We start from the raw sequence: 25,825 nt of genomic DNA, 5'->3' as shown, positions 1-25,825 counted from the left end.
CAGAAGAGGAAATTAACTGTATCATTAATTTAAAAGTCTTCCTTACTTTACATACTATTAATATATTTCACTTTGTACAATAAGAGTATTCCTGAAGCGCTCATATAAAATTGAACTTTTGTACAAGTAGTAAGAAAGCTTTTAAAATTATAATCAAATGAAAATTAGAGTTAATAAAGATTCAGAGGACCCAGTGGTGATCCATTTGTCAAGTGCAGATTGACTTCCTGAGTGATTTCATATCACCGTCAACTTCATTATGCTCTACTTTGTATTCATTAATAGTTATGTCATTCATGTGTGGGGATCTTATTTTCCTGTTTGTAAGTTCCTTTTTAGTTAGGACTATGACATTTAAATGTGTAAATCAATGATATGTTTATTGAAAATTCCACAAAATGTAAGTATTTCCTTAATTTAATAATTTAAGATAGTTTTCTCTAGTCCATTACACATGTATACACAAAAGTGTGATGATTTCAAATTATTAAGAGGTGAAAAGCTTTTTTTAGACTGGATAAGAAAAGTTACAGAAGAGTTAGGAAACTACTGGGTTGTCATGGTATAAGGAGACATACTTGAATATTTGGGAAACACATTTGCTTCCTATTTTACTCCACTATAACAAATTTGCTGGAAATGAAGTTTGCTCATATTTGTAGATTAGGGTAAAAAGTGGAGAGAGTTGTATATTTTCATAACACTCTAATTCAAATAAGGTCAAGTAACAAAGAAGCTATGTCATAAAATCTTGCATTTATAGCATTATTCTTTCAAATATTTAAAGAATTTTAAATATGTTGTCTCATTTGGTTCTAACATCCAATAAAGGTAGGTAATGGCAAACATCTGCCATGATATTTCTGAGGATAAATTGAACCTTGGGAAGATTCAGTTAATATCCAATTCTTGCCTATCAGTGCTGAAGTTGATGTGTCCTAATGCCCAGTGTAGATGCTCTTTTATGATGACATCATAATGCCTTCTGCTAGAAATATCTTTTGAAATTATGTACTCTACCTTGGTGGTTCATCCCCAAAAATGGCATCGATTATCACTATATAGACAATCCTCAAAAACAATATATCTAGGCCTGACCTGCCCCCTGAGTGGCAGACACATATCTCCATTTTATGCAATTTGATGCATCCATAAAATGGAAGTGCATTTGTATTTATTGATATACAAAGATCATCTTTAGTTATTGAATAAAACATGCAAGTTACAAAATAGTAAGAATAATATGAGCTTGTTTAGATTAAAACATATACTAGTATATATATTTAAATTATATCTCTACCCATTTACCTCTCTCTGTCATCTCTAACTACTGCGATAGTATATAAAATGTCTAGAGAAATATACATCCAACTGTTATTAGTAGGAGGAAAGGTGCAGTTATGTACCACTAGAATGAATGATTAGGAAAATAATTGACTTGAAACATATATTTTAAAACATATCACCACAGATCAAACCAGTACTTTAAAATGCAATGAATCACAAACTAATCATGGCTGTGTTGTATAGGCATAAGGATAGATGTATATGAAAACCAATAGGATGGAACTATTTCTATATAGGTAAGGTAAACTGATTTTAGATAAGGGTGAATGACAATTCATGTAGACAGGATAGTCTTTCCAACAAATAATGCTGAGACAACAGGATACCCACATGTAAATGAATGAATTTTGAGCCCTACTGTATATCAAAACTACTGCCCTGGTGCACATCGAAAGGAAATTAATTAAAAGGTGGCTGGTGGGGTGGGACTGGGTGAGATGGGCTGGACAGACCCTGGAGCCAACCTCCCATGGTCCCTCCCCAGCCAGCTGCACCTGGGGTGGCACCGTGGCTCAAAGGGCATCTGTGGAGTGAACAGGGTCCCTCTGGCAGGTGGGGTCCCTCGGCCTGGCCTGTGGGGATCAGGCTGAAACTGTCTCTCAACATCCCCCAAGGTGTCCCAGATTGCAAGAGGGCGGTTCTCAGGTGACCCATCCTGGAATTGGACTTCCTCCTTGCTTCTGGGTGCATCACCCAAGAACTGCAGCTGCCAAGTCACCACAGCTCGGCAGCTCTTGCATTGAGTGTCTACCCCCTGGTGGTCTTGCGCATCATAGCTACTGGTCGGACAGTCAGTTTATATACAATATATATATATATATATATATATATATATATATATATATATATATTAGGGGCCCAGTGCACGAAATTCGTGCACTGTGTGTGTGTGTGGGGGGGGGGTGTCCCTCAGCCCAGCCTGCCCCCTCTCACATACTGGGAGCCCTCAGGCATTGACCCCCATCACCCTCCAATCGCAGGATCGGCCCCTTGCCCAGGCCTGACGCCTCTGACAGAGGCGTCAGGCCTGGGCAGGGGACCCTCATTTCCCCCGATCACTGGCTCTGACCCCCGCCCAGGCCTGAGGCCTCTGGCCCAGGAATCATGCCTGGGCAGGGGACCCCCATCTCCCTCTGATCGCTTGCTCCACCCCCCGCCCAAGCCTGACACCTCTGACCCAGGCTTCAGGCCTGGGCAAGGGGACCATCGTATCCCTCCAATCCCCGGCTTCGCCCCCCGCCCAGGCCTGATGCCTTGGCCAGAGGAGTTGACCCCCATCACCCCCCGATCACCAATCACCGGATCGGCCCCTTGACCAGGCCTGAGGCCTCCAGCCGAGGTGTCCGGCCCGGGCAGTGGGGACCCGCAGCGGCAGCAGCGCTGCGATCTCCCTCTCTGTCCCTGCCCAGGCCTAACACCTCTGGCCGAAGCATTAGGCCTGGGCAGGGGACCCCCAGCTCCCTGAGGTTGCAGGCTCCGCCCCTGCCCAGGCCTAACGCCTCTGGCCTAGGCGTCCGCCCGGGCAGCAGGGACCCGCAGTGGCAGCGGAGGGCGCCGCGATCGCGCGGGCTCCGCCCCTGCCCCTGCAGGACTCCTCTAGCTAAGGCGTCCGACTCAGGCAGTGGGCACCCGCAGCTGAAGCGGCCCCGCGATCGTGGGCTCCGCTTTAGGCCCAGGCAAGAGACCCCTAGCTCCCGGGACAGCCGGCTTCGACCGTGCCCAGCTCCCATCACTGGCTCCACCCCTACTTCCTGCTATCACTGGCCAGGGCGGCAAAGGCGCCTGATTCTCCGATCATGGCTAGGGGACAGGGCAAAGGCGGCCCCAGGGCCGCCTTTGCCCTGCCCCCCAGCTCTTAGCTCCCCCCTGGGTTTCCAATCACTGTCAGTGGCAGGGGGCTTCTTCCTGCTTTCCCTTTTGCCTCCCTGCATTGTGCCTACATATGCAAATTAGCCGCCATCTTTGTTGGCAGTTAACTGCCATCTTAGTTGGCAGTTAATTTGCATATAGCCCTAATTAGCCAATGAAAAGGGTAGCGCCATACGCCAATTACCATTTTTCTCTTTTATTAGTGTAGATACTCAGAATAGATCAAAAACCTAAATGTTTAGAGAGCTAAAACTATAAAATGCTTACAAGATAAGATTGGGGTAAATCTTCATGACCGTAGATTTGGCAATGGATATTTAGATTTAGCATCAAATGTACAAGCAACAAAACAAGAAATCAATAGATTGGACTTCATCAAAATAAAAAAAAAAATGTGCCTCAAAGTACACTATCAAAAAAGTAGAAAGATAATCCACAGAATTGGATAAAATACTTGTATTTAGAATATATAAATAATCTTATACTTCAATAATAAAAAAGACAAGTAACCCAATTAAAAAACAGGGGCAAAATTTTTTGATTCAACATTCCTCTGAAGATCATATACAAATGGCCAAGAAACACATGAAAAAATTCTTAACATCATGAGTCGTCAGGGGTTTGCAAATCAGAACCATAGGTAACTACTACTTTATACCCACTAGAATGTTTATAATAATAAAACAGAAATAATGAATATTTGTGAGGAGATGGATAAATTGCAATCGTTGTTGGAAATGTAAAATGGCACAGACACTGTGGCAGTTTGACACTTCACCAAAATGTTAAATATAGAGTTAGCATTTGACCTAACAATTTCACTCCTAGGTATATACCAAAGAGACATGAAAACATATATCCATGCAAAAACTCAATATTAATGCTCATGTTAGCATTATTCATATTAGCCAAAGGGTGAGAAAACCTAGATGTCCATAATTTAATGAATAGTAAAATAAAATGAGTGAAATACTAATATATGCTATAACATGGATGAATCTTGGAAAAAAGCTAGTCACAGAAGCCCACATATTTTATGATTGTCATTTATGTAAAGTGTTCAGGATAGATATATCTACAGTGATAGAAATTATATAGTGGTTGCTTAAAACTGAGATGTTTGTGTGGCAGAATTTAGGGGTGATAGCTAAAGGGTGTGGGGCTTCCTTTTGGGAGTAATAAAAATATTCTAAATTGATTGTGTTAATGTTTGCATAATTCTTTTAAAAACTGAAAACCATTGAATTTTATACTTTAAATGAATGAGTTGTATGTTATATAAATTATCTATAATAATAAAAGCATAATATGCAAATTAGACTGGACAGCAGAACAACCTTCCGGATGTCATTCCAGACATCCTTCTGGATGAAGCCGCCACAACTGGGGCTGAGTTAGAGGTGGTTAGGGGTGATCAGACAGGCAGGCAAGTGGTTAGGGGCTATCAGGCAAGCAGGCAGAGTGGTTAGGGGTGATCAGGCAGGCAGGCAGAGGGGTTAGGGGCAATCAGGCAGGCAGGCAGGCAGACAAGCGATTAGGAGCCAGCTTTCCCGGATTGTGAGAGGGTGCAGGCCGGGCTGAGGGACCCCCGTGCACTAATTTCATGCACCGGGTCTCTATAATTACAATAAAAACGTTACAATCAAACAACTCTGTAATTATTCACTTCAGTTAAAGCTTTATATAGTGGCTGATGCTGCTGGTTCCAGGATCACATTTTGAAAACCATTGAATTAAAGGATCTTTAATTAACCTTTATTTTCTCCCAAATTCCCAGTTCACCAAAGATCTCCATTCTCTGACAATTCTCGATAAAATTTTACTATAAATTTCTGTATGGTTTAATGGGTTGCCATAGGATTCCCCTCTGATTTACTGTGTTTAGAGTCTCACAGTCATTGAATGGGATAGCTTAGGAATTTACTCTCTATTCTTATTCTGCAGGATGAGGAAGAGGATCTCAGGACTGAACTCAACCTTTTGAAGAAGTATTCTTTCCACAAAAACATTGTGTCCTTCTATGGTGCATTTTTCAAGCTGAGCCCTGCTGGCCAGAGGCACCAACTTTGGGTATGTATTAATTACCTTGATTTTATTCTATAATACCAGGTCACACTTGAGGATGTACACTTTCATAAGCTGAAATACCACACAACCAAAACAGTTTTTGTTTCACTCCAACCATCACTCAGCTTTGTACCCTACACAAATTTCTTTCTAAAGGCATGTACTCATTCTGTTTTCAATAAATCCTTTGCAGCATCTCTAAACACTACCTCTCCTTTAAGGCTTAGCTCAAATCCTACCTCCTGATTAAATGTACCTGGTGTGTTACCTGTCTTCCCTCCATCCCTAGATATTTGTATTTTTTTAATTAATTAAATCTTTATTGTTCAGATTATTACATTTGTTCCTCTTTCCCCCCCCCATAACTCCCCTCCTCCCAGTTCCCGCCCCACCCTCCGCCCTCATTCCCCACCCACTGTCCTCATCCATAGGTGCACGATTTTTGTCCAGTCTCTTCCTGCATCTCCCACACCCCTTTCCCCCCCAAGAATAGTCAGTCCATTCCCTTTCTATGTCCCTGATTCTATTATGATCACCAGATTATTTATTCACTTGATTCTTAGATTCACTTGTTGATAGATGCATGTTTGTTGTTCATAATTTGTATCTTTACCTTTTTCTTCTTCTTGATAGATGCATGTTTGTTGTTCATAATTTGTATCTTTACCTTTTTCTTCTTCTTGATATATGCATGTTTGTTGTTCATAATTTGTATCTTTACCTTTTTCTTCTTCTTCCTCTACTTAAAGGATACCTTTCAGCATTTCATATAATACTGGTTTGGTGGTGATGAACTCCTTTAGCTTTTCCTTATCTGTGAAGCTCTTTATCTGACCTTCAGTTCTGAATGATAGCTTTGCTGGATAAAGTAATCTTGGTTGTAGGTTCTTGGTATTCATCACTTTGAATATTTCTTGCCATTCCCTTCTGGCCTGCAAAGTTTCTGTTGAGAAATCAGCTGACAGTCGTATGGGTACTCCCTTGTAGGTAACTGAGTTTCTTTCTCTTGCTGCTCTTAAGAGTCTCTCTTTGTCTTTTGCTCTTGGCATTTTAATTATGATGTGTCTTGGTGTGGTCCTCTTTGGATTCCTTTTGTTTGGGGTTCTCCGTGCTTCCTGGACTTGTAAGTCTATTTCTTTCACCAGGTAGGGGAAGTTTTCTGTCATTATTTCTTCAAATAGGTTTTCAATATCTTGCTCTCTCACATCTTCTGGCACCCCTATAATTCTGATGTTGGTACGTTTGAAGCTGTCCCAGAGGCTCCTTACACTATCTTCGTATTTTCGGATTCTTTTTTCATTTTGCTTTTCCGGTTGGGTGTTTTTAGTTTCTTCCCATTTCAAATCTTTGCCTTGATTCTTGCGGTCCTCTGGTCTGCTGTTGGGAGTCTGTATAATATTCGTTATTTCAGTCCGTGTATGTTTAATTTCTAGTTGGTTCTTTATCATAACATCGAGGGTCTCATTAGATTTGTTGAGGATCTCATTAAGTTTATCAGCGGCTTCTAGACAGTTCTTGAGAGACCTTAAAAGTGTGGTTCTGAACTGAATATCCTCCATTGACAGTTTTGTCCTGTTTCTTTGTCTCCGCATTTTTTTATGCTTTCTTTGTGCACCGCCTAGTGGTCTTTGTGTGCAGTCCTCCTATAGTTAAGCCTTGATTGTTGTAGTTAATACTAGGGGGATTTGATATTTGTATTTTAAAAAATATTTTCTGTTGATTTCAGAGAGCAAGGGAGAGGGAGAGAGAGATAGAGGCATCAATGATGAGAGAAACTAATTGATCAGCTGCCTCCTGTGTGCTCCCTACTGGGGATCAAGCCCACAACCCAGGCATGTACCCTGACCAGGCTTTCCAACAGTTTTTTTTTAAATTTATTGAATTTACTGGAGTGACACTGGCTAATAAAACTACATAGGCTTCAGGTGTACAATTCTATAACATAGCATCTGTATATTGTGTTTTGTGTTCACCACCCCAAGTCAAGTCTATTTCCATCATCATTTATCCCTCTTCTACACTCTTCTACATCTCCTAGCCCCTTCTCCCTCTGGTAATCATCATATTGTTTTCTGTGTCTATGAGGTGGTTTTTTTTCTTTGCTTAGTCCCTTCACCATTTTTACTCAGCCCCCCAAAGCCCTCCTTTCTGACAGCCATCAGTCTATTCTCTGTATATATGAGTCTGTTTCTATTTCATTTGTTAGTTTATTTTGTTCATTTAATTCCACATATAAGTGAAATCATATGGTAATTGTCTTCCTTGACCGGCTTATTTCACTTAGCATAATACTCTCCATTCATGCTGTCATAAAAGGTAAGATTCCTTCTTTTTATGGCTGAGTAGTATTCCACTGTGTAAATGTACCACAGATTTTTTTACCCACTCATCTACTAATAAAGAACTTATACAATTCAAGACCAAAAATCCAAGTAAAAATGGGCAAAGGTCCAAAATAGGCACTTCTCCAAAGAGGACATACAGATAGCTAATAGACATATGAAAAGATGCTCAATGTCACTAATCATTAGAGAAATTCAAATTAAAATAACAATGAGATTTCACCTCACACCTGTCAGAATGGCTGACACTAATTCAACAACAACAACAACAACAACAAAAGTGTTAGCAAGGATGTAGAGAAAAGGGAACTCTCGTGAACTGTTGGAGGGAATGCAGATTGGTGTAGCCATTGTGGAAAGCAGTATGGAATTACCTCAAGAAATTAAAAATGGAACTGCCTTATGACCCCATGATTCCACTTCTGAGAATTTATTTGAAGAGACCTGCAACAATATATGCACCACTGTGTTCATTGCAGTGTTATTTACAATAGCCAAGATTTGGAAGCAACCCAAGTGCCCATCAGTAGATGAGTAGATAAAAAAGCTTTGGTACATTTTTCAACTCTTTATAATTCTACCAGCCTTTGGAGTCTTCCATCAGACAATTGAGCCAATCTTTGCAGTGTCTTAATCTCTAATCATTACATATAAATGCAAGTCATATGGACTAAAACTCTTGAGATATTTTCAGATAATTATTTTCTAATTCTTGATATTTTGCTGGCTTCAATGCAGATGGTGATGGAATTATGTGCAGCAGGCTCAGTTACTGATGTAGTTAGAATGACCAGAAATCAGAGTTTGAAAGAAGATTGGATTGCTTATATCTGCAGAGAAATACTTCAGGTGAGTCTTTATATAATTACTGTCTTCTGTCCTTGAAAATACCTGGGAGTAATATATACAATGTACCTTATAACTGTTCCTATAGGTTGGTTTAAAAATTCTAAGCATGACCTCTGAATCAGGATACCAAAAAAGAGACCAAAAGGTTTTAGAGAAAGCAGATTTTCAGGTGATGTCCTTAAACTTTAAGGTAGAGCACAAGATTTGTAAGCAGGTTCTTCCAAAGCATGACCTTTAATGGCTATGTCAGATTTAAGCTATTGTGTTCAATGGATCATGGTCATAACTACATGGAATATTTGTTATGTTATTATGATTTTAGGGTTATTTTTAAAGCATATAACTGTCATTAGAAATTAAGATAAAGGTTATGTAGAAAGCAGTGTTTTATAAAATGTCCACAAATCATTTTGCAGACAGATATCCTCTTTTACTAAAGCCCTATTCTTAAAACTTTATTTTGAATACCAAATTGGATGACAATGACAATCTTGATCTACCAAATCCAATTTTTTCCTTGTGACTTCAATGCTTAGGGAACACCCAAGAAAAATATTAACGGAACTAAACAGCATCACTAATACAAAGTTAAAATGTCCTTCTCATTACTTGTGGCAATAGTGTGAATAGTTAAGAATGGAAATGATAGATTGAGTTTAAATTCTGGGTCATTATGTATTAGCTGTGTGTCCTTGAGTCAGTTACTTAATTTCTTCAAATATCACCTTTCTCATCTATAACATGGGATAATATTAGCACCTTCCTCAAAGGATTGCTGTGAGAATTTAATATTTATTGCATGTAAAGCACTCAGCACAGTGCTTGGCAAAGAGTAAGAACTCAATAAGTAGTAGCTGTTTTTACTGTTACTTCTATTATTAATCCCCACTTAGTATCTGGAATAATATCACTGAAGCCAGGTCATACGTTAGCCAGGTCACGGGTTAATTTCAGAGGAGCCAGTATGGTAAGCCAATACAAATTGTAAATGCTTTAAAATGAATTTTTACATTCTTGCAAATTCTCAGCCTACAAGGTTGACTAGAAAATATTTTTTACTAAACAAATGGTAGGAATAGAGCAAAACAATGTCTGAACTATAATTATAAGATGTCCAGACCTTCACTCTTATGGTTTGTTGGAAATATGGATGCTAGAAAAGAAAGTAAATGGTCCAGTGTATGCACAAACATTACTTTTTGATGTTCTTTTTTTGGTGTCCCGATTTATTTTCCTTTCCTAATAGCCAAAAATAGTATTTCTGGGAACTGGTTATAGTAATTCCAGTCTAACAAAATAATTTTGTCTGAAAAATGCAAATCTGGGCCATTTTTATTCTCAAAAGTTTTTCCAAAGATATTAAGAATATTATGTGAAAAAAAGAAAATATATATGCTGATGTGGCTTTTAAAAAATAAATATATTATATGCAGGGCTTAGCTCATCTTCATGCACACCGTGTAATTCACCGGGACATCAAAGGTCAGAATGTGCTATTGACTCATAATGCTGAAGTAAAGCTAGGTAAGTTTATTCTTACAATACCTTAAGTGAAGCCCAAAATATCTTAATGGAGAAAAGTCCTTTAAATAATTGTGTTTCCTATCATGTTTCTAACAATATCATTTACTTGTTTAGGCTGTGTCTTCCCTGCCTGCAAAACCAGTCAAAATTTGAATATTTGTTTGGAAGGGAGGTGGGGTAAGACAAAGATGCACCTAATTGCTTCTCTGACATCATATAAAGGGTGTCCCAAAATTCACGCAAGAAGTAATTTTGATAGAAAACAGAGGTTTATAATTAAAAATTGTAATTTTTTATTGATTCTTAAGGTTTATAATATAGGGTTATGTATGGAATAGCATATCAGGTAAATGGTCTCCACTGCTTTGCTGGCACATACGTACACTTTTGTTGAAATTTTCCATGACCGTTTTGCATAAATATGGCTGAATTTCGATGAGGCTCATTTTCATCTTGATGGCTTGATTAATCAACAAAATTGTCCATTTGGGGTTCAGAAAATCCACGAGTGATTGTTGAGAAATAAATGCATCCATAACGTGTCACTGTTTGGTGCAGATTTTGGGCTGGAGGCATTATCGGACCATTCTTCTTCGAAAATGCGGCTGCTCAGGCAATAACAATAACAAAAGAGCGCATATGTGCCAGCAAAGCCGTGGAGGCCATTTACCCAATATTCTATTCCATACATAACCCTATACTGTATACTTTATGAATCAATAACAAATTTACAATTTTTAATTATAAACTTGTGTTTTCTATCAAAATTACTTCTTGCGTGAATTTTGGGATCCCTTTGCATGTGATTTTAGATTTATCATATTCCAGCATATTTTTTAATCCTCACCCAAGAATATTTTTCCATTGAAATTTAGAGAGAGTGAAAGGGTGGAGGAGAGAGAGAGAGAGAGAGAGAGAGAGAGAGAGAGAGAGAGAGAGAGAGAGAGATGTGAGAGAGACGCATTGACTGGTTGCCTCCCATACGCACCCTGACCAGGGCAGGAGATCGAACCTGCAACCAAGGTATATGCCCTGGGCCAGGAATCAAACCTGAGACCCTTCGAACTGCAGGTGGACACTTTAACTATTGAGTAATTGGCCAGGATCCCAGCATATTTTAAGCAACATTTTCTGTTTTTTAAAAAATCTTTATTGTTGAGATAATTATTTCCCCCCGTCATTGTTCCCCTCCATTGTTCCTGCCCCACCCCTACACCATCCCACTGTCTGTATCTATAGGTAAAATCTTTGGTTAATCTCTTCCTACCCTCATTTCCCCCTTCCTTCTGAGATTCATCAGTGTGTACCATGCTTCCATGCCTCTTATTCTATTTTATTCATGTTTATTTTGTTCATTAAATTTCTTGTTTGATTTTTAGATTCAAATGTTGATAGATATGTATTTGTTGCCATTTTATTGTTCCTATTTTTTATCCCTTCTTCTTCTTCAAGAATACCCTTCAACATTTTATGTAATATTGATTTTGTGGTGATGAGCTCCTTTAGCTTTTTCTTATTTATGAAACTCTTTATCTGACCCTCAATTCTAAATGATAGCTTGGCTAGGTAGAGTAATCTTGATTATAGGTCCTTACTGTTCATCACTTTGAATATTTCTTGCCACTCACTTTTGGCCTGCAAAGTTTCTATTGAGAAATCAGATGACAATCATACAGGTGCTCCCTTGTAGGTAATTAACTGCTTTTCTCTTGCTGCTTTTAAGATTTTCTCTCTGTCTTTAACCCTTGGTATTTTAATTATGATGTGTCTTGGTGTGTGTCTTTGGGTCCCTCTTGTTTGGGACTCTCTGTGCTTCCTGGACTTGTAAATAAATGCATCCATAACGTGTCACTGTTTGGTGCAGATTTTGGGCTGGAGGCATTATTTATTTTAGCAGTTAGGGGAAATTTTCTGCCATTATTTCTTCAAATAAGTTTTCAATATTTTGGTCTCTCTCTTCTCCTTCTGGCATCCCCATAATGTGAATGTTGGTACACATGAAGCTGTCCCAGAGGCTCCTTACTATCTTCATATTTGGGGATTCTTTTTTCTTTTTGCTCTTCTGATTGGATGTTTTTTGCTTCCTCATATTCCAAATTGTTGAGTTAATTCTCGGAATTCTTTGAATCCCTGTAAATTATTCTTTATTTCAGTTAGTGTATGCATTGGAGATTATATATATATATATATATATATATATATATATATATATATTTGATTTTTTACAGAGAGCAATGGAGAGGGATAGAGAGTTAGAAACATCGATGAGAGAGAAACATCGATCAGCTGCCTCCTGCACATTCCCTACTGGGTATGTGCCCATAACCAAGGTACATGCGCTTGACTGGAATCAAACCTGGGACCCTTGAGTCCACAGGCCAATGCTCTATCCATTGAGCCAAACCAGTTAGGGCTTATTGGTCCTTTTTTATGTCTTTGGCATTCTTACTAAGATCCTTAAAAGTCTTATGAAGATCTTTGAGTAACCTTGTAACCATGGTTTTGAATTCTATAATCAGTTGTTTGCTTGCTTTCATTTCTTTCATTTGTGACATGTTTCTTTGTCTCCACATTTTAGTTGCTTCCTTGTTTTTATTTCTATGTATTAAGTAGATCTTTTCTCGATCCTGGAATTGGTAAATTGAACTCATGTAGTAGGTGTTCTGTAGGGTCCAGTGGCTCAGCTTCCCCAGTCACCTGAGCTGGGCCCTCTAGGTACACCTCTGTGTGGTCTGTGTGCACAGTCTTGTTGTAGATGAGCCTTTATTGCTATTGGCTTCATTGGCTGTGAGTACCAGTCACAACTACAGTGGCAGAGCTGCTATTCAGGAGACACCCCTATGGAGCAGGACTTGCTTCAGTGGGGCTTTGGTGCTCACTAAGTCTGTGTCTTGAGCGTGTTGCTTGTGGATGTGTAGAGTTGCAATATGCTATAGTCTAAAGCTGTCCACAGGGTGCACTGGCTTTAGGGCCTCCAGACACTGCCTGGGACCACCTGACAGGAACTACAGAAAAATATGCAGACAGCTGCTCTTTGCTATTTGTATTGGGCTTGGAGTTTCTCAGCGAGGCCCAGCTGTGAAGCAATGCAAGCTGGTGCTGGTGCTAGTGCCAGGTCTTGGTCCTTTTATTGATTGGTTTGGGGAACACTGTCACTAGATGCAGCTTGTTTGAAAGATTTTAGCAAAGTCTGAAGCCTGAGCCAGGACAAACCATTCATATGGAGAAGCTGCTGCAAACAGCTTGGGTGGGGCTGCAAATTGGATGGGGCAAGGTATCAGGAGACATTTTCTAAGGAGGGCAACACCAGTGACTGCCAAATGGAGTCCCAGAAAAGAAAGAGATTGAAAATGATTGTATTACAATTGCAATTGACCAATAATCCTCATATTCTGGTCCTTAATCATTACAGAAGAGTTTAAATTATGCCACTGTTAAAGTCTGATCTTTACCTTTATTTTCAGCTTTCCTTTTTTCCCCCTTTTATTCTATTGGTCACTCTTTCTTCTCATCTTTTATCCTTTTATTTTATTCCCTGAATGTCTTATATCAACTATAGCTTTCACAGATATTTCTTGGCCCTTAAAGTTGACCCTCAGGGATAATTAAATGCTGAGCTCTGCTTTAACTTATTCTCCAAAATAATCTAGATAATGAGGTTGTGCATGATGAATTTTAAATATCATGGACTTTTTATTGTTGTTCTTATTAGATCTTTAAAGACTGCCTTAAATGCTTAACTTTTTAATATTTTTTATTTTTCTAAATTTTTCAAACTACTTTTCAGTCAATGTTTTCTCCATCCTCTTGATTCCTGGAAACTATTCTGAGTTAGAAAATCTACTTCATTTTTTATCCCTGTATTATTTGTTCTCAACTAAATACTCCAGTCTACTCTAGCCTTTTTTCTGTCTGTTTCTGAGGATACCATACTAAATATTTTCATATAATGTATCCCACAGATGAATAGAAGACTGAACTTTCATAGTCTAAGCTAAGCTGTATTTACTACAGTAAATATTTGCATATGATTCAGAAGATCTGTAGAAGAACTTAAATTCTAGCAGAAAACTCATTTTTCTTTATCAGTGTGATAGGAATTTCTACTGTGGTGAATGAGGTCTCCTAATAAGCTACTACTAGGTTTTAGATTTCTTATATGTTGCTAATAGTACTGGTCTTCCTCCAGCTTGGTGACAGGTCCAAACACTACATATGTTATCATTTCAGAGGTTTAGGGTGTACTGATGGAACTTTATTTTTAATATTCATGGTAAACATTCAGCCAAACCTACTGTAGATTTATAATAGCACTTCTGAGTCTCTTTCCAATATAAATAGCATAAAAATCCTATTTCCCGGTATCCCTGGAATAGACTTTATGGTAAGGTTTTCTGAGCTGGAATAAAAATCTGTTATCCATTGTGGCTTTTGTATTTTCTTTCTAAGTTAAAGCAATAACTTATTGAGCTTTTTGTTACTGATAAATTATTTTGACATATGCTGGATTTTTTTCAGTGGATTTTGGAGTGAGTGCCCAGGTGAGCAGAACTAATGGTAGGAGAAATAGCTTCATTGGGACACCATACTGGATGGCACCTGAAGTGATTGACTGTGACGAGGACCCTAGACGCTCCTATGATTACAGAGTAAGTGCGAGGATGCAGATAGTGAGGATAAAAATTTGGAAAGGGCTTTTGACTAATGTTTATTTTAAATGATAAAATAAAATATTAAAATGCAGGCACCTCCCCCTTTCACACTAAACTCTAATAGGAAATACCAGCCACTATTCCTATATGTGGTTTGATTATATGCAGAAAAATAATGTTTTCTAAGACTGTAGACAAATTAGACCATTGGGAGTTCTCCATACTTGAGGAAGAATGTCTAGTTCATGCTGCTTGCAACTTCTTAATAAAATATTATGTGGCTTTATATGGAAATTTAACTTTCAGGGACAGAGGGCTTTTAAAACTTAAAAATGAATAAATGTAAAGTCAATTATTAATCCCTACAGTAATTTAGCTCCAAAAAGAAAAACAAATAATTTCATTGCTCAGGGTGATAGAGAAATCTTTGTCATGGTTCACCTCCAAATCACAGGAAATCAGTAGAAGAGATGAATAAAATAATAATTCATGTTATTAAAATTTTCACTGAAACTGCAATTTGGACAATATATATCTATGTACACATTTCTAAGAGCTAGTGTAGAAATAAAACTCTCCATTTGCTATAGACTGGAAAAACTACACACACTCCTCATATCATAAGTCATCCAAATAATTCACTGTGGTTTCATTTTGTGTGGAACCAGGACTAGACACTTGAAGTTGATTAACGCAAGGTTCATCTCTTTTCCCTTTCCCTTAAATGCCCTCTGCTTGATCAGCAAGCAGATCTATTGAAAGCTTAGTATATAGTCTAGTGCTAATAGTAGCTATGGAGATGATGGAAACATATTGTTCTTTAAGTGGCTTACTGTAAAAATAATGCTTTATAATTGTACAACTGAGGTCTTCCAAGGATTTTTCACAACATTAATGATTTATTTTTAATTTTTAGCTTCATATAACTGAAATAAAGCTTAAACTTAGACCATCACAACAACCCTTTGAAGCTAAGAGATCTGTAAACTGGTGCTCTAATAATTCAATTAACTTTATTATTGTAGCCACGCAATGTACTTCTAGCCCCTGTGCCATTTCCTCATTCGAAAAACAAAATACAATTAATAGCATTAAGGATAATTTCCTAGAAAATTCTTGAATATAATTTCTTAGAATTATAATAATTCCATCCTCAACTTACCATATTCAAGGAACTTTAAATATATATATATATATACCAATTTTATAAAATTGAGCCACAGAGCCCTGACCGGTTTGGCTCAGTGGATAGAGCGTCAGCCTGCGGACTCAAGGGTCCCAGGTTCAATTCCGGTCAAGGGCATGTGCCTTGGTTGCAGGCACATGCCCATGGGGAGTGTGCAGGAGGCAGCTGATCGATGTTTCTCTCTCATCGATGTTTCTAACTCTCTATCCCTCTCCCTTCCTCTCTGTAAAAAATCAATAAAAAACATATTTAAAAAAAAATTGAGCCAAAGAGAGTTAGTTTACCTAAGATTGCACATTTAGTAAGTAGGTTTATTTGATAGGATTTCTTTACAACAAATTCCTTTTGCTATTTCTGTTAAGGTAATAATAGCAACATATCAATCATGGTTCTTCTTATACTTACTTAAGTCCATCCAATATCAACTGTTGTATAGAACAATACTAACTGATCAAAGCTCACATAACATCTCTCTGTAACAACATTCTATAGGAAATCCATAAAATGGCTCTGGCATTGACACCACCACTACCACTCCCTCAGCCAAAGAGTATTTTGAGATTCTAAATACTGTTTCTTATTTTTAACTGACTTTTTGGGGTCATCTTTTCCTTTGCAGAGTGATGTGTGGTCCGTGGGAATCACTGCTATTGAAATGGCTGAAGGGGCTCCTCGTGAGTAAAAATACTTGATATTTGTTAAAAGTTAGGAAAACATATTGTTTAAATCTGCCACTTTGAGAATGTACCAGTCAGCTTTTACTGGCCACCAGGTGCCACATTATCTGCCTAACTATAAATGGTAGCCTTTTCAGTGATTACTGAATGTTCTAGTCAAAATGGCCAGATATGTCTATAAAAAAGAGATTTTCCTTTTCTCTTTTATGTATCACATTTTGGGCTGATTGAGTATTATTTCAATTTAGTCACAATAGTATTTGGTCCTGGCAGTCCTGACCCATCTGAAATAAGGGCATTTCAATAAATATTGACTGGTGGAATATTTAGGTTCCAAAACAATTACAGTCACATACTGTTATTACTTCAGACAGTGACAGTTGAGAAAATTTTCCAGTGGTTGGTTGAAATTGAGCCAATACTCAATAATGTTGGAAAGTAAGCTCCCCCTCCCCCCACCTTTGGAGTCAGTCCAGCTTACCTTTTGTATCTTCCTAGCTCCATTTAGCCATTCTGTTACCCTTAAGATCTCAGAAGGTTCCACTTCCTTTTGTTTCCTTTCCTTCTCAGAATTTAAATGACCTATCAGCATCCTGTTTCAGGACACTGATTTCTGGTAGGAAGGTGAAAATGGCATGTAAATTTAGATATATATTATTGACAACCATCTAATGTATGGCCCCATAAGCAGAGCATATTTTCTGACCTAATTACCTAAACCCAAAAATGTAAATGATAAATACATTCCTAGTATTGTTGGATGAGAAGTGAGAGAAATGCCTGGAGTATGTTTCAGAGATGGGGTGGGGAGACGGGATTGTTTGCTTCGCTTCTGACTCTCCAAGCAGATCCTATAGATTCCTATGTTCCTGCATGCTCCCTCTCCACAATGTCCACACACCAAGCTTTTTAAGCTTGGACTATCTTGTTAATGTATTTCAAGGCCAATGGGAGCAAGTTCAAGGAGGCACAATAGTCATAATATCATTTTTAAGAATTGCTAATGCCCCTCGGATTATCACAGTGGGGGCTTGGATTAAAACTGGGATAAATGGGGAGATCAGGTTTCTGATGCCTTTCCTCTAGTGTCCAAAAAACTACAAAGTATCTATGTTGGGTGAGTAAAAAATAAATGATGGAGAAAACTATATATGCTACATATATAAAATTGAAATGAGACTGGGAAAATACATATTACTGTCCGTCATCACTCAATTTTTTTTCTGTGAAAGAAACATGCTTAAATGATCTCTCTCTCTCTCTCTCTCTCTCTCTCTCTCTCTCTCTCTCTCTCTCTCTCTCTTTCTCTCAATACACAATATGATATTTCATATGAGTATTGATGCATGTATTTGGTTAGGATTGATGACTGCATCAAGTAGTATATTTTTTCTGTTGTTTCTGAGTGTTCCTCACCACATCTTTTCAAAAATCTAGCTTTCTGCGTTTTAGAGATTTGTGCTTTTTAGTTCACCTTTGTGTTTCATTTTTTATTCTAAAGTATAAAATTATAGGAGAAAGGGATAATGAGCAAACTCACAGAAGGAGTGTAGAGAAGAAGTTTTGCACAGAGTATACAAATGGCAAACTTCTTGTAAAAGACAAATGAGGACCAAAAGATTCTTAACTCTCAATGAGAAAAGATTTTAAATCTCAATGGACACATACAATAGAGTGGTGGAGGCCTGGGGCTGGGGGTGGCCTATAAGGGGTCAATGGGAGAAAAAAAGGAGGACATATGTAATACTTTCAACAATAAAGTTTTTTAAAAAGAAAATAGGATCAGCATTCCTGGATAAGTAATTGGAATGGTGTGACTTTTGGTCATGAGTAACTTGAAATAGCCACAATGCTAAAAAACTGTTTTTCAACAGCCTTCGGTATTGCTTGAAGTATTAACTTTGTATGGAAATTATCTTTATCAATTTAAGAGAGCAGAAATCCTTCAGGTTATAGTTATCATCTCAGAGAATGACCTTCTGAAGCAACAATTCTGTGATAATTATCTCTGAGGTCTAAATAACAAAATTCCTTTCTTTCTTTGGTGAGTCTCTCCCAGAGAAGTAAAGAGAGAGGAAGAAGAACTTCTTATTGAAAATGTGCTATAGGGACTCTCAGAGGAGAGAAGATAGGACCACCGTTCACCCAGACCTTCTTAAGTCCTTGAGTACTGGGTAGGAATTCAAACAATGTGAAAATGTGAAAACTTTCAAACCAAGGCCAAAATATCGCTAATAGTTGTTCAAACATCAGAATATCATAGGCCAATGTTGAATAGATGCAGTTCTTAGTTTCTTTGCTATTATTTGGAAAAAAAAGTTATTGCCTAGTGAAGAGGTAGAATCAGGTTGACAGTTTATTGCAACTCTCCTTCCTTGTTAAGGATCTACAACAGCCAATTTCCCTTCATCTAAATTATACATTTCTCTATAATAGCATTCCCCTTGGTGTTGTAGAGATTATTTTTAATGCTGTCATCCATGTTTGTTTAGTGTCCTACTTCTGTTTCTTGTAGTGTCCTCGCTTTACACACAGATCAATGTTTACATTATTGTCTCGTGACTTGAATTTAATATTGTACCATTAAGATACCCACTTCTTAAGTATTCAAAAGTTTTCTTCAGATCTCAACCTTATCAAATCAATTCAAATTGCTCCCAGTTAAATGTTTACAACTCATCAATAGATGTATTTTTTAATTTCTTTATTGATTAAGGTATTACATATGTGTCTTTATCCCCCCATTACCCCCCATCCTCCCTCTCATCCCCTCACCCCCCTATTGTCTGTGCCCATTGTTTAGGCTTATATGCATGCATACAAGTCCTTTGGTTGATCTCTCCCCCTTACCCACACCCTCCCCTAACTTCCCTCTGAGGTTTGACGATCTGATAGATGCTTCTCTGTCTCTGGATCTGTTTTTGTTCATCAGATTATGTTGTTCATTATATTCCATAAATGAATGAGATCATGTGATATTTATCTTTCTCTGACTGACTTATTTTGCTTAGCATAATGCTCTCCAGTTCCATCCATGATGTTGCAAATGGTAAGAACTCCTTTTTTACCACAGCGTAGTATTCCATTGTGTAGATGTACCACAGTTTTTTAATCCACTCATCTGCTGATGTGCATTTAGGCTGTTTCCAAATCTTAGCTATGGTGAGTTGTGCTGCTATGAACATAGGGGTGCATATTTCCTTTCTAATTGGTCTTTCTAGTTTCTTGGAATATATTCCTAGAAGTAGGATCACTGGGTCAAATGGGAGTTCCATTTTTAGTTTTTTGTGGAAACTCCATACTGTTCTCCATAGTGGCTGCACCAGTCTGCATTCCCACCAGCAGTGGACGAGTGTTCCTTTTTCTTCGCATCCTCTCCAGCACTTGTCATTTGTTGATTTGCTGATGATAGCCATTCTGACAGGTGTGAGATGGTACCTCATTGTCGTTTTGATTTTCATTTTTCGTATGATTAGTGACTCTGAGCATGTTTTCATATGTCTCTTGGCCTTCTGCCTGTCTTCTTTTGGAAAGTATCTATTTAGGTCCGTTGCCCATTTTTTGATTGGGTTGTTTATCTTCCTTTTGTTAAGTTGTATGACTTCCCTATAAACTTTGGAGATTAAACCCTTATTGGTGATAACATTGGTAGTCTCCAGCCACCCAGGGCGAAGACTCCTGTGAGTTCTGAATGGATGTATTTTTAAAGGAGGTTTGCTATTTCAAATGAATATTCATGTAATGGTGAAATGTAGGCACTGTTAAGTGATATGGTGTGAAGGGGCATTTATTAGCATTCCTAAAATTAGACCATATAGGAAACTTCCACAATTGCTGTTTGATATGGCTTTTTTAACCACCCTATACTCTATTCCTTTGTGGACTTCTCCTTTCCCTTAATGAAAACCTACCAAGTGTATGCCCTAACTCTTCACTCCTAAAGATATTGTTAGTTGACTGAATGATGCTCAGCTTTTAATAAATGACAACTGCTTAATATTGTACAAAGTCATTTGCGATGTGTTTAAAGGGCAGAATCTGATGACTGATTGGGCACAGTAAAGGAATGAAGACAGTCAAATATGACCCTGATCTTTTGAGCTTGGAGTTCATTCTGCCCTCAATTAGAAACCTGCACTTTCTATTAATTTATGCCCATGTAATTGAAACAAAGAATGACCTTTGAACAATTGCCTTTATATCACTCTAATAAAATTGCTTCAGGAGGTTTATTTTTCTACTGTTATGAGAGACCAGTTTGACATTGTAATTTTCCTGGAGATGTATTTTGGAAGAGGAAGGATGACTTTAAAGTGGCATTAATATCAAATTTTCCTAACATTAATGACACACTTGAAGTGTTAGGTGAAATTTACACTATGGTTCTCCTTTGGGAATTTTTTACATTGCCAGTTTTCTTTAACCAAAACATAAGAGGAAATAAGTGAAGTGAAACACATATTTAAACACTTATAGGAAAGTGCAGAATTCTCAGACCAATGAGGTAATGAATTTGTATAGCACATATTGGAATAGGATTTTCTTTGTAGGGCTGTGTGTCTGAAATAAGGAATGAAAGTCCAATAATTTGGCACAAACTCGAATTGTCAGATAGTTAAAATCTTTATGATAATATCAATAGCTTATATTTATTAAGTGTCTAATCTGTGCTAGACACTTATGCTTGTAGGTTGCCATTTAATCCTCACAGCAACTCCCTGAAGGAATTCTTGATATATTTCCTGTTTTTCCAATAAAAAATGAGGCACAGATAGGTTAAGTAATTTTCCCAAGATCACAAAGGCTGAGCTATGAATTGAACCCAGGCCATCTTACTCTAGAAAGTGTGTCCTTACTAGTTAATTATACTAGATATACCTCTTTTCATAGGACTGTCAACTTCCAAAACATAGTCTTCTCATCTTTTTAGACTAATCAATCATCTTTATACATTATTTTGCTTAACTACTAGTCTGTTTGACTTTTTCAATTTATAATTACATATTCCAATTTTATAACTATAGATAGTTACAGTACAAAAACACAAAAGAGTGCTTTGTCTCCTCCACTTTTGGTTTCCTTCTAAAGATATGTTATCAATAACATATTTCAAACATATTATCTAGTGTAATTTATTATTAATTTGTCACAACTGTCAATAATGAACCTTTAGGGTCTTATATAAAGGACTGTTTGTGTTAAAGTGAGCTTTTCATGAACTTCATTTGCTTAGAATTCCTTCTGGAATGAGGAGTGTGCTCTGTAGTTACCTTTCTCATTCATTCTATTTTTATTTTATTTATTAATTGATTAGGGTGACATTGGTCAACATGAACATATAGGTTTCAGGTGTGGGTTTCTATGTTACAAGATCTTTATCACACAAAGTCAAATCTCCTGTCACCTTATATTAGGACCTATTCCTCCCACCCCCTTCCCTCTGGCAACTACCCCACTGCTATTTGTGTTCATGAGTTTCATTTTATAACCCACATATGAGTGAAATCATATGGTTCTTAGCTTTTCTAAATGACTTATTTTATTTAGTGTAATGTTTTCAAGGTCCATCCATGTTGTCGCAAATGGCAGTATTTCATCCTATCTTATAACTGCATAGAACTCCACTGTGTATATGTACCAATCCTCTCTTTATCCTCCTTTATCCAATCCTCTCTCATGAGACACTTAGATTATTTCCATGTCTCCACCCTGTGAATAATCTTGCAATGAACATAGGGGTGCGTATATCTTTTTGAATACATGATTTTGAGTTTTTCAGATGTATACTCAGGAGTGGGATTGTTGGGTCATATGGTAGCTCTATTCTTAATTTTTTGAGGAAACACCAGACTGCTTTCCAAAGTGGTTGTCCCAGTCTACATTCCCACCAGCAGTGAATGAGGGTTCCCCCTTTTCCACAACCTCTCCAACACTTGTTAGTGCTTGTCTTGTTGATAATGGCCACTCTAACAGGTATAAGGTGGCATCTCATTGTAGTTTTTATTTGCATTTCCTTATGGCCAGTGAGGTTGAACATCTTTTCATATATCTATTGGCTGTTCGTATGTCTTCTTGGGAGAACTATCTTTTCAGGTCCTCTGCCCTCTTTTAGATTAAATTATTTGCTTGTTTGATCTTGAGTTTTATGAGTTATTTATATATTTTGGAAATTAAACCTTTGTTGGAGGAGCTATTGTTTACAAATATCTCCCATTTAGTTGACTACCTCTTTGTTTTGTTGTCAGTTTCATTTGCTGTGCAGAAGCTTTTTAGTTTGATATAGTTTCATTCATTTATTTTTGCCTTTACTTCCCCTACCTTTAGGTTCAAGTTTATAAAAAGTTCTCTACAACCCAGGTTCATAAATTGGTATCCATATTTTCTTCTATGTATCTTATTGTTTGGGGTCTTATATATTTAGGTTTTTGATCCATTTTGAATTAATTTTTGTACTTGGGACAAACTGTAATCCAGTTTCATTCAATTGCATGTGGCTTCCCAGTTTTCCCTGCACCATTTATTGAAGAGACTATCTTCACTTCAATATACATTTCTGGCTCCTTTGTCAAAAATTATCTGTCCCTATACACGTGGTTTTATAGCTGGCTCTCTATTCTCTTCCATTGATCTATGTGTCTGTTCTCTGCCAATACCATGCTGTTTTGATTATTGTAGTTCTTTAGTATAATTTGAAGTCAGGTAGCATGATACCTCTAACTTTGTTCTTTTTTTTCTCAGTCATTCATTCTAAACTTATCTATTTTCCTTTGCAGCGCTGTGTAACCTTCAGCCCTTGGAAGCCCTCTTTGTAATTTTGCGGGAATCTGCTCCCAAAGTCAAATCCAGTGGATGGTAAACATGAATGACCCAATATCCCACATACATTAATTTGATATTTTTTTATTTAGCAGAGAAGTGTTAATTCATTTGGTCAGTCCTGCTTCAACATCTTTGTTCAACAATATTTCTTAAAATTCAGTACCTTAAGTGTGGTGTCTAAATGACTAGTTTGCTTTAAAAAGTAGCTAACCAACTAGAAATAAGTAATACCATCCAGAATATATTATGATGGCATTATAGTACTGGCATTAATGGCATATTCCTTTGTTTCTCCAGTAATGGGATGCACCTATGGAAATCATTTGTAACTTTTCTCACTGTGCTTAGATAGGCAGTCAGTGATTGGCCCATTCATTAAGCTAAACACCCACAGACCTAGAAAAGAAAACTTGTTCTCCCAGGGTGCTACAAGCCAACTAAACTTGGAAGTCCTTTTCAATGAAGCTTTTTGATCTAGTACTGGACATTCTTGCTTATTAGTATTGCTTGCCCTGGTAGAAGTGGTGACTGTGATTTGATCACTAACATTCTTGATTGTGATTCAGTTTAACCATTCCCACAGATACAGGTTTTCTGGGCACATCTGATTTCATGGGTCATTTTATAAAGTTAGTCTCAAGAACCCCTGTTTTGGAGGATCATTATATCTAAACCTCTGTAGTTCCATATAGTCAAGTGAAGCATTCAGATTTCAAGTGTGACTGCTGTGGGGTGACAAATCTAGTCTCATGGTTTACATTTATTACATTAACCACTTAAATGCTATTCTACTACTTGACTTTTTACCATGTACACACTTCTGAACTCACTGAAGTTTCTACTATTCTTTGGGTAGAAAATGCCAAAAGCTGATCTCTTCTGAGGTTTGAATGGCATTATATAAGTATATTGTCAAGCTGAAGGATATTTAGCAATTAAAAAGACAATTATAGTGATAGGTAACAGTTTCCACAAATATGAACTTCATAGTGGCATGTGGGTGGGCATGTGGATGGGTGTGGCAGGCCTGAGAATGCCCTTTTATCTCTTTGACTCATGTATTTTAGGTCTCGCAAGTTCCACAATTTCATGGAAAAATGCACGATAAAAAATTTCCTATTTCGTCCCACTTCTGCCAATATGCTTCATCATCCATTTGTTCAGAATATAAAACATGAAGGACATGTTGTTGAGTCACTGAAGAAACATCTTACTGGAATCATTAAAAAGAGACAGAAAAAAGGTAGAATGTATGATCTTTCATTTCACTGGAATGACTATTTAGATGAAAGTGGAACTTATTCTTTTTTTTTTTCAGGAAAAATCTCCTTTTTTGAAAATTAGTTTGAAAGTAAAAATTCTGAGGCCCTCAGTACTTAGTTTTTCTACTAGTGTGCCATGTGCACTTAATTCATTATTTCTGGCTGTTACAACTGGCAAAGTGTTCATATTTACAGACCTTGAAAGCCTCGGGAAGAATTTTGGGATGTGCCAATTTTATTTTTTAACTCCTAACTAAAGAAATAAAGTAAATAGCCGAAACCGGCTTGGCTCAGTGGATAGAGCGTCAGCCTGCAGACTGAAAGGTCCCAGGTTCGATACCGGTCAAGGGCATGTACCTGGGTTGCGGGCATATCCCCAGTAGGAGATGTGCAGGAGGCAGCTGATCGATGTTTCTCTCTCATCGATGTTTCTGGCTTTCTATCTCTCTCCCTTCCTCTCTGTAAAAAATCAATAAAATATATTAAAAAAAAAAAAAAAAAAGAAATAAAGTAAATAAAAAAGCTATATAATAATTGGATTCTTTGGCTGACATTTTAATTAACTCCAATGAGATAAATGGCTTTGTAATTAACCATTTATTGACTTTTAAATTTGAAGTCTGTGCACCATACAAAGTTTGTTTTATGTTCTAATCTCCAACTATAAAATATAATTAAATGAACTATTTGTACAAATAAAAGTAAGCTTCTATATATTAACACCAAAAATGGCAGGATGGATTATTATCAAATCCAGAGGAAACTACTTAGGAAGTTCTACCTTATAGATTGTATGGGAAATTCCAAACTTAATTTGAGGCACCATAGACAAAGTTGAGAGTGGTTATAGAGTAGAAAAGGGGAAACCTGAAAAATATAGCACACATTTTCAAATTAGCTTCATATTTATTTCAATGTAACTTCTTTCATCTACCCTATATAATAAAAGCCTAATATGCTAAGTGTCTGGTCATCTGGTCCTCTGTTTAACCAAGCAAAGCGTAATATGCTAATGATATGCTAAGGCTGCTCAACTGCTCACTATGACATGCACTGACCACAGAGGGCAGACACTCTGACCGGTAGGTTAGCTTGCTGCTGGGGTCCAGCTGATCGAGACTGAGTGAAATGGGCTGGACATGCCCTGGAGCCCTCCCGTGGTCCCTCCCTGGCTGCCCAACCTCCCACATCCCTCCTCGGCCCTGATCATGCACCCGTGGGGTCCCTTAGC

At 37.5% G+C, this 25,825-nt stretch overlaps 1 protein-coding gene across 1 annotated transcript in view; it reads left to right on the top strand.

The window, feature by feature from the left end:
• Positions 1 to 25,825, top strand: part of NRK (Nik related kinase) — a 171,934-nt gene that overhangs the window by 97,058 nt on the left and 49,051 nt on the right. The window contains exons 5-11 of the mRNA XM_036306187.1: positions 5,161 to 5,286; positions 8,364 to 8,474; positions 9,908 to 9,998; positions 14,517 to 14,647; positions 16,456 to 16,510; positions 23,287 to 23,365; positions 24,400 to 24,575. Of these exons, the coding sequence (XP_036162080.1) occupies positions 5,161 to 5,286; positions 8,364 to 8,474; positions 9,908 to 9,998; positions 14,517 to 14,647; positions 16,456 to 16,510; positions 23,287 to 23,365; positions 24,400 to 24,575 (769 nt within the window). The remainder of the gene's footprint in view (positions 1 to 5,160; positions 5,287 to 8,363; positions 8,475 to 9,907; positions 9,999 to 14,516; positions 14,648 to 16,455; positions 16,511 to 23,286; positions 23,366 to 24,399; positions 24,576 to 25,825) is intronic.

Source organism: Myotis myotis, unplaced genomic scaffold, assembly GCF_014108235.1.
Source record: "Myotis myotis isolate mMyoMyo1 unplaced genomic scaffold, mMyoMyo1.p scaffold_m19_p_4, whole genome shotgun sequence".
Classification (NCBI taxonomy): domain Eukaryota; kingdom Metazoa; phylum Chordata; class Mammalia; order Chiroptera; family Vespertilionidae; genus Myotis; species Myotis myotis.
This window is presented reverse-complemented; position numbering and strand designations above follow the sequence as displayed.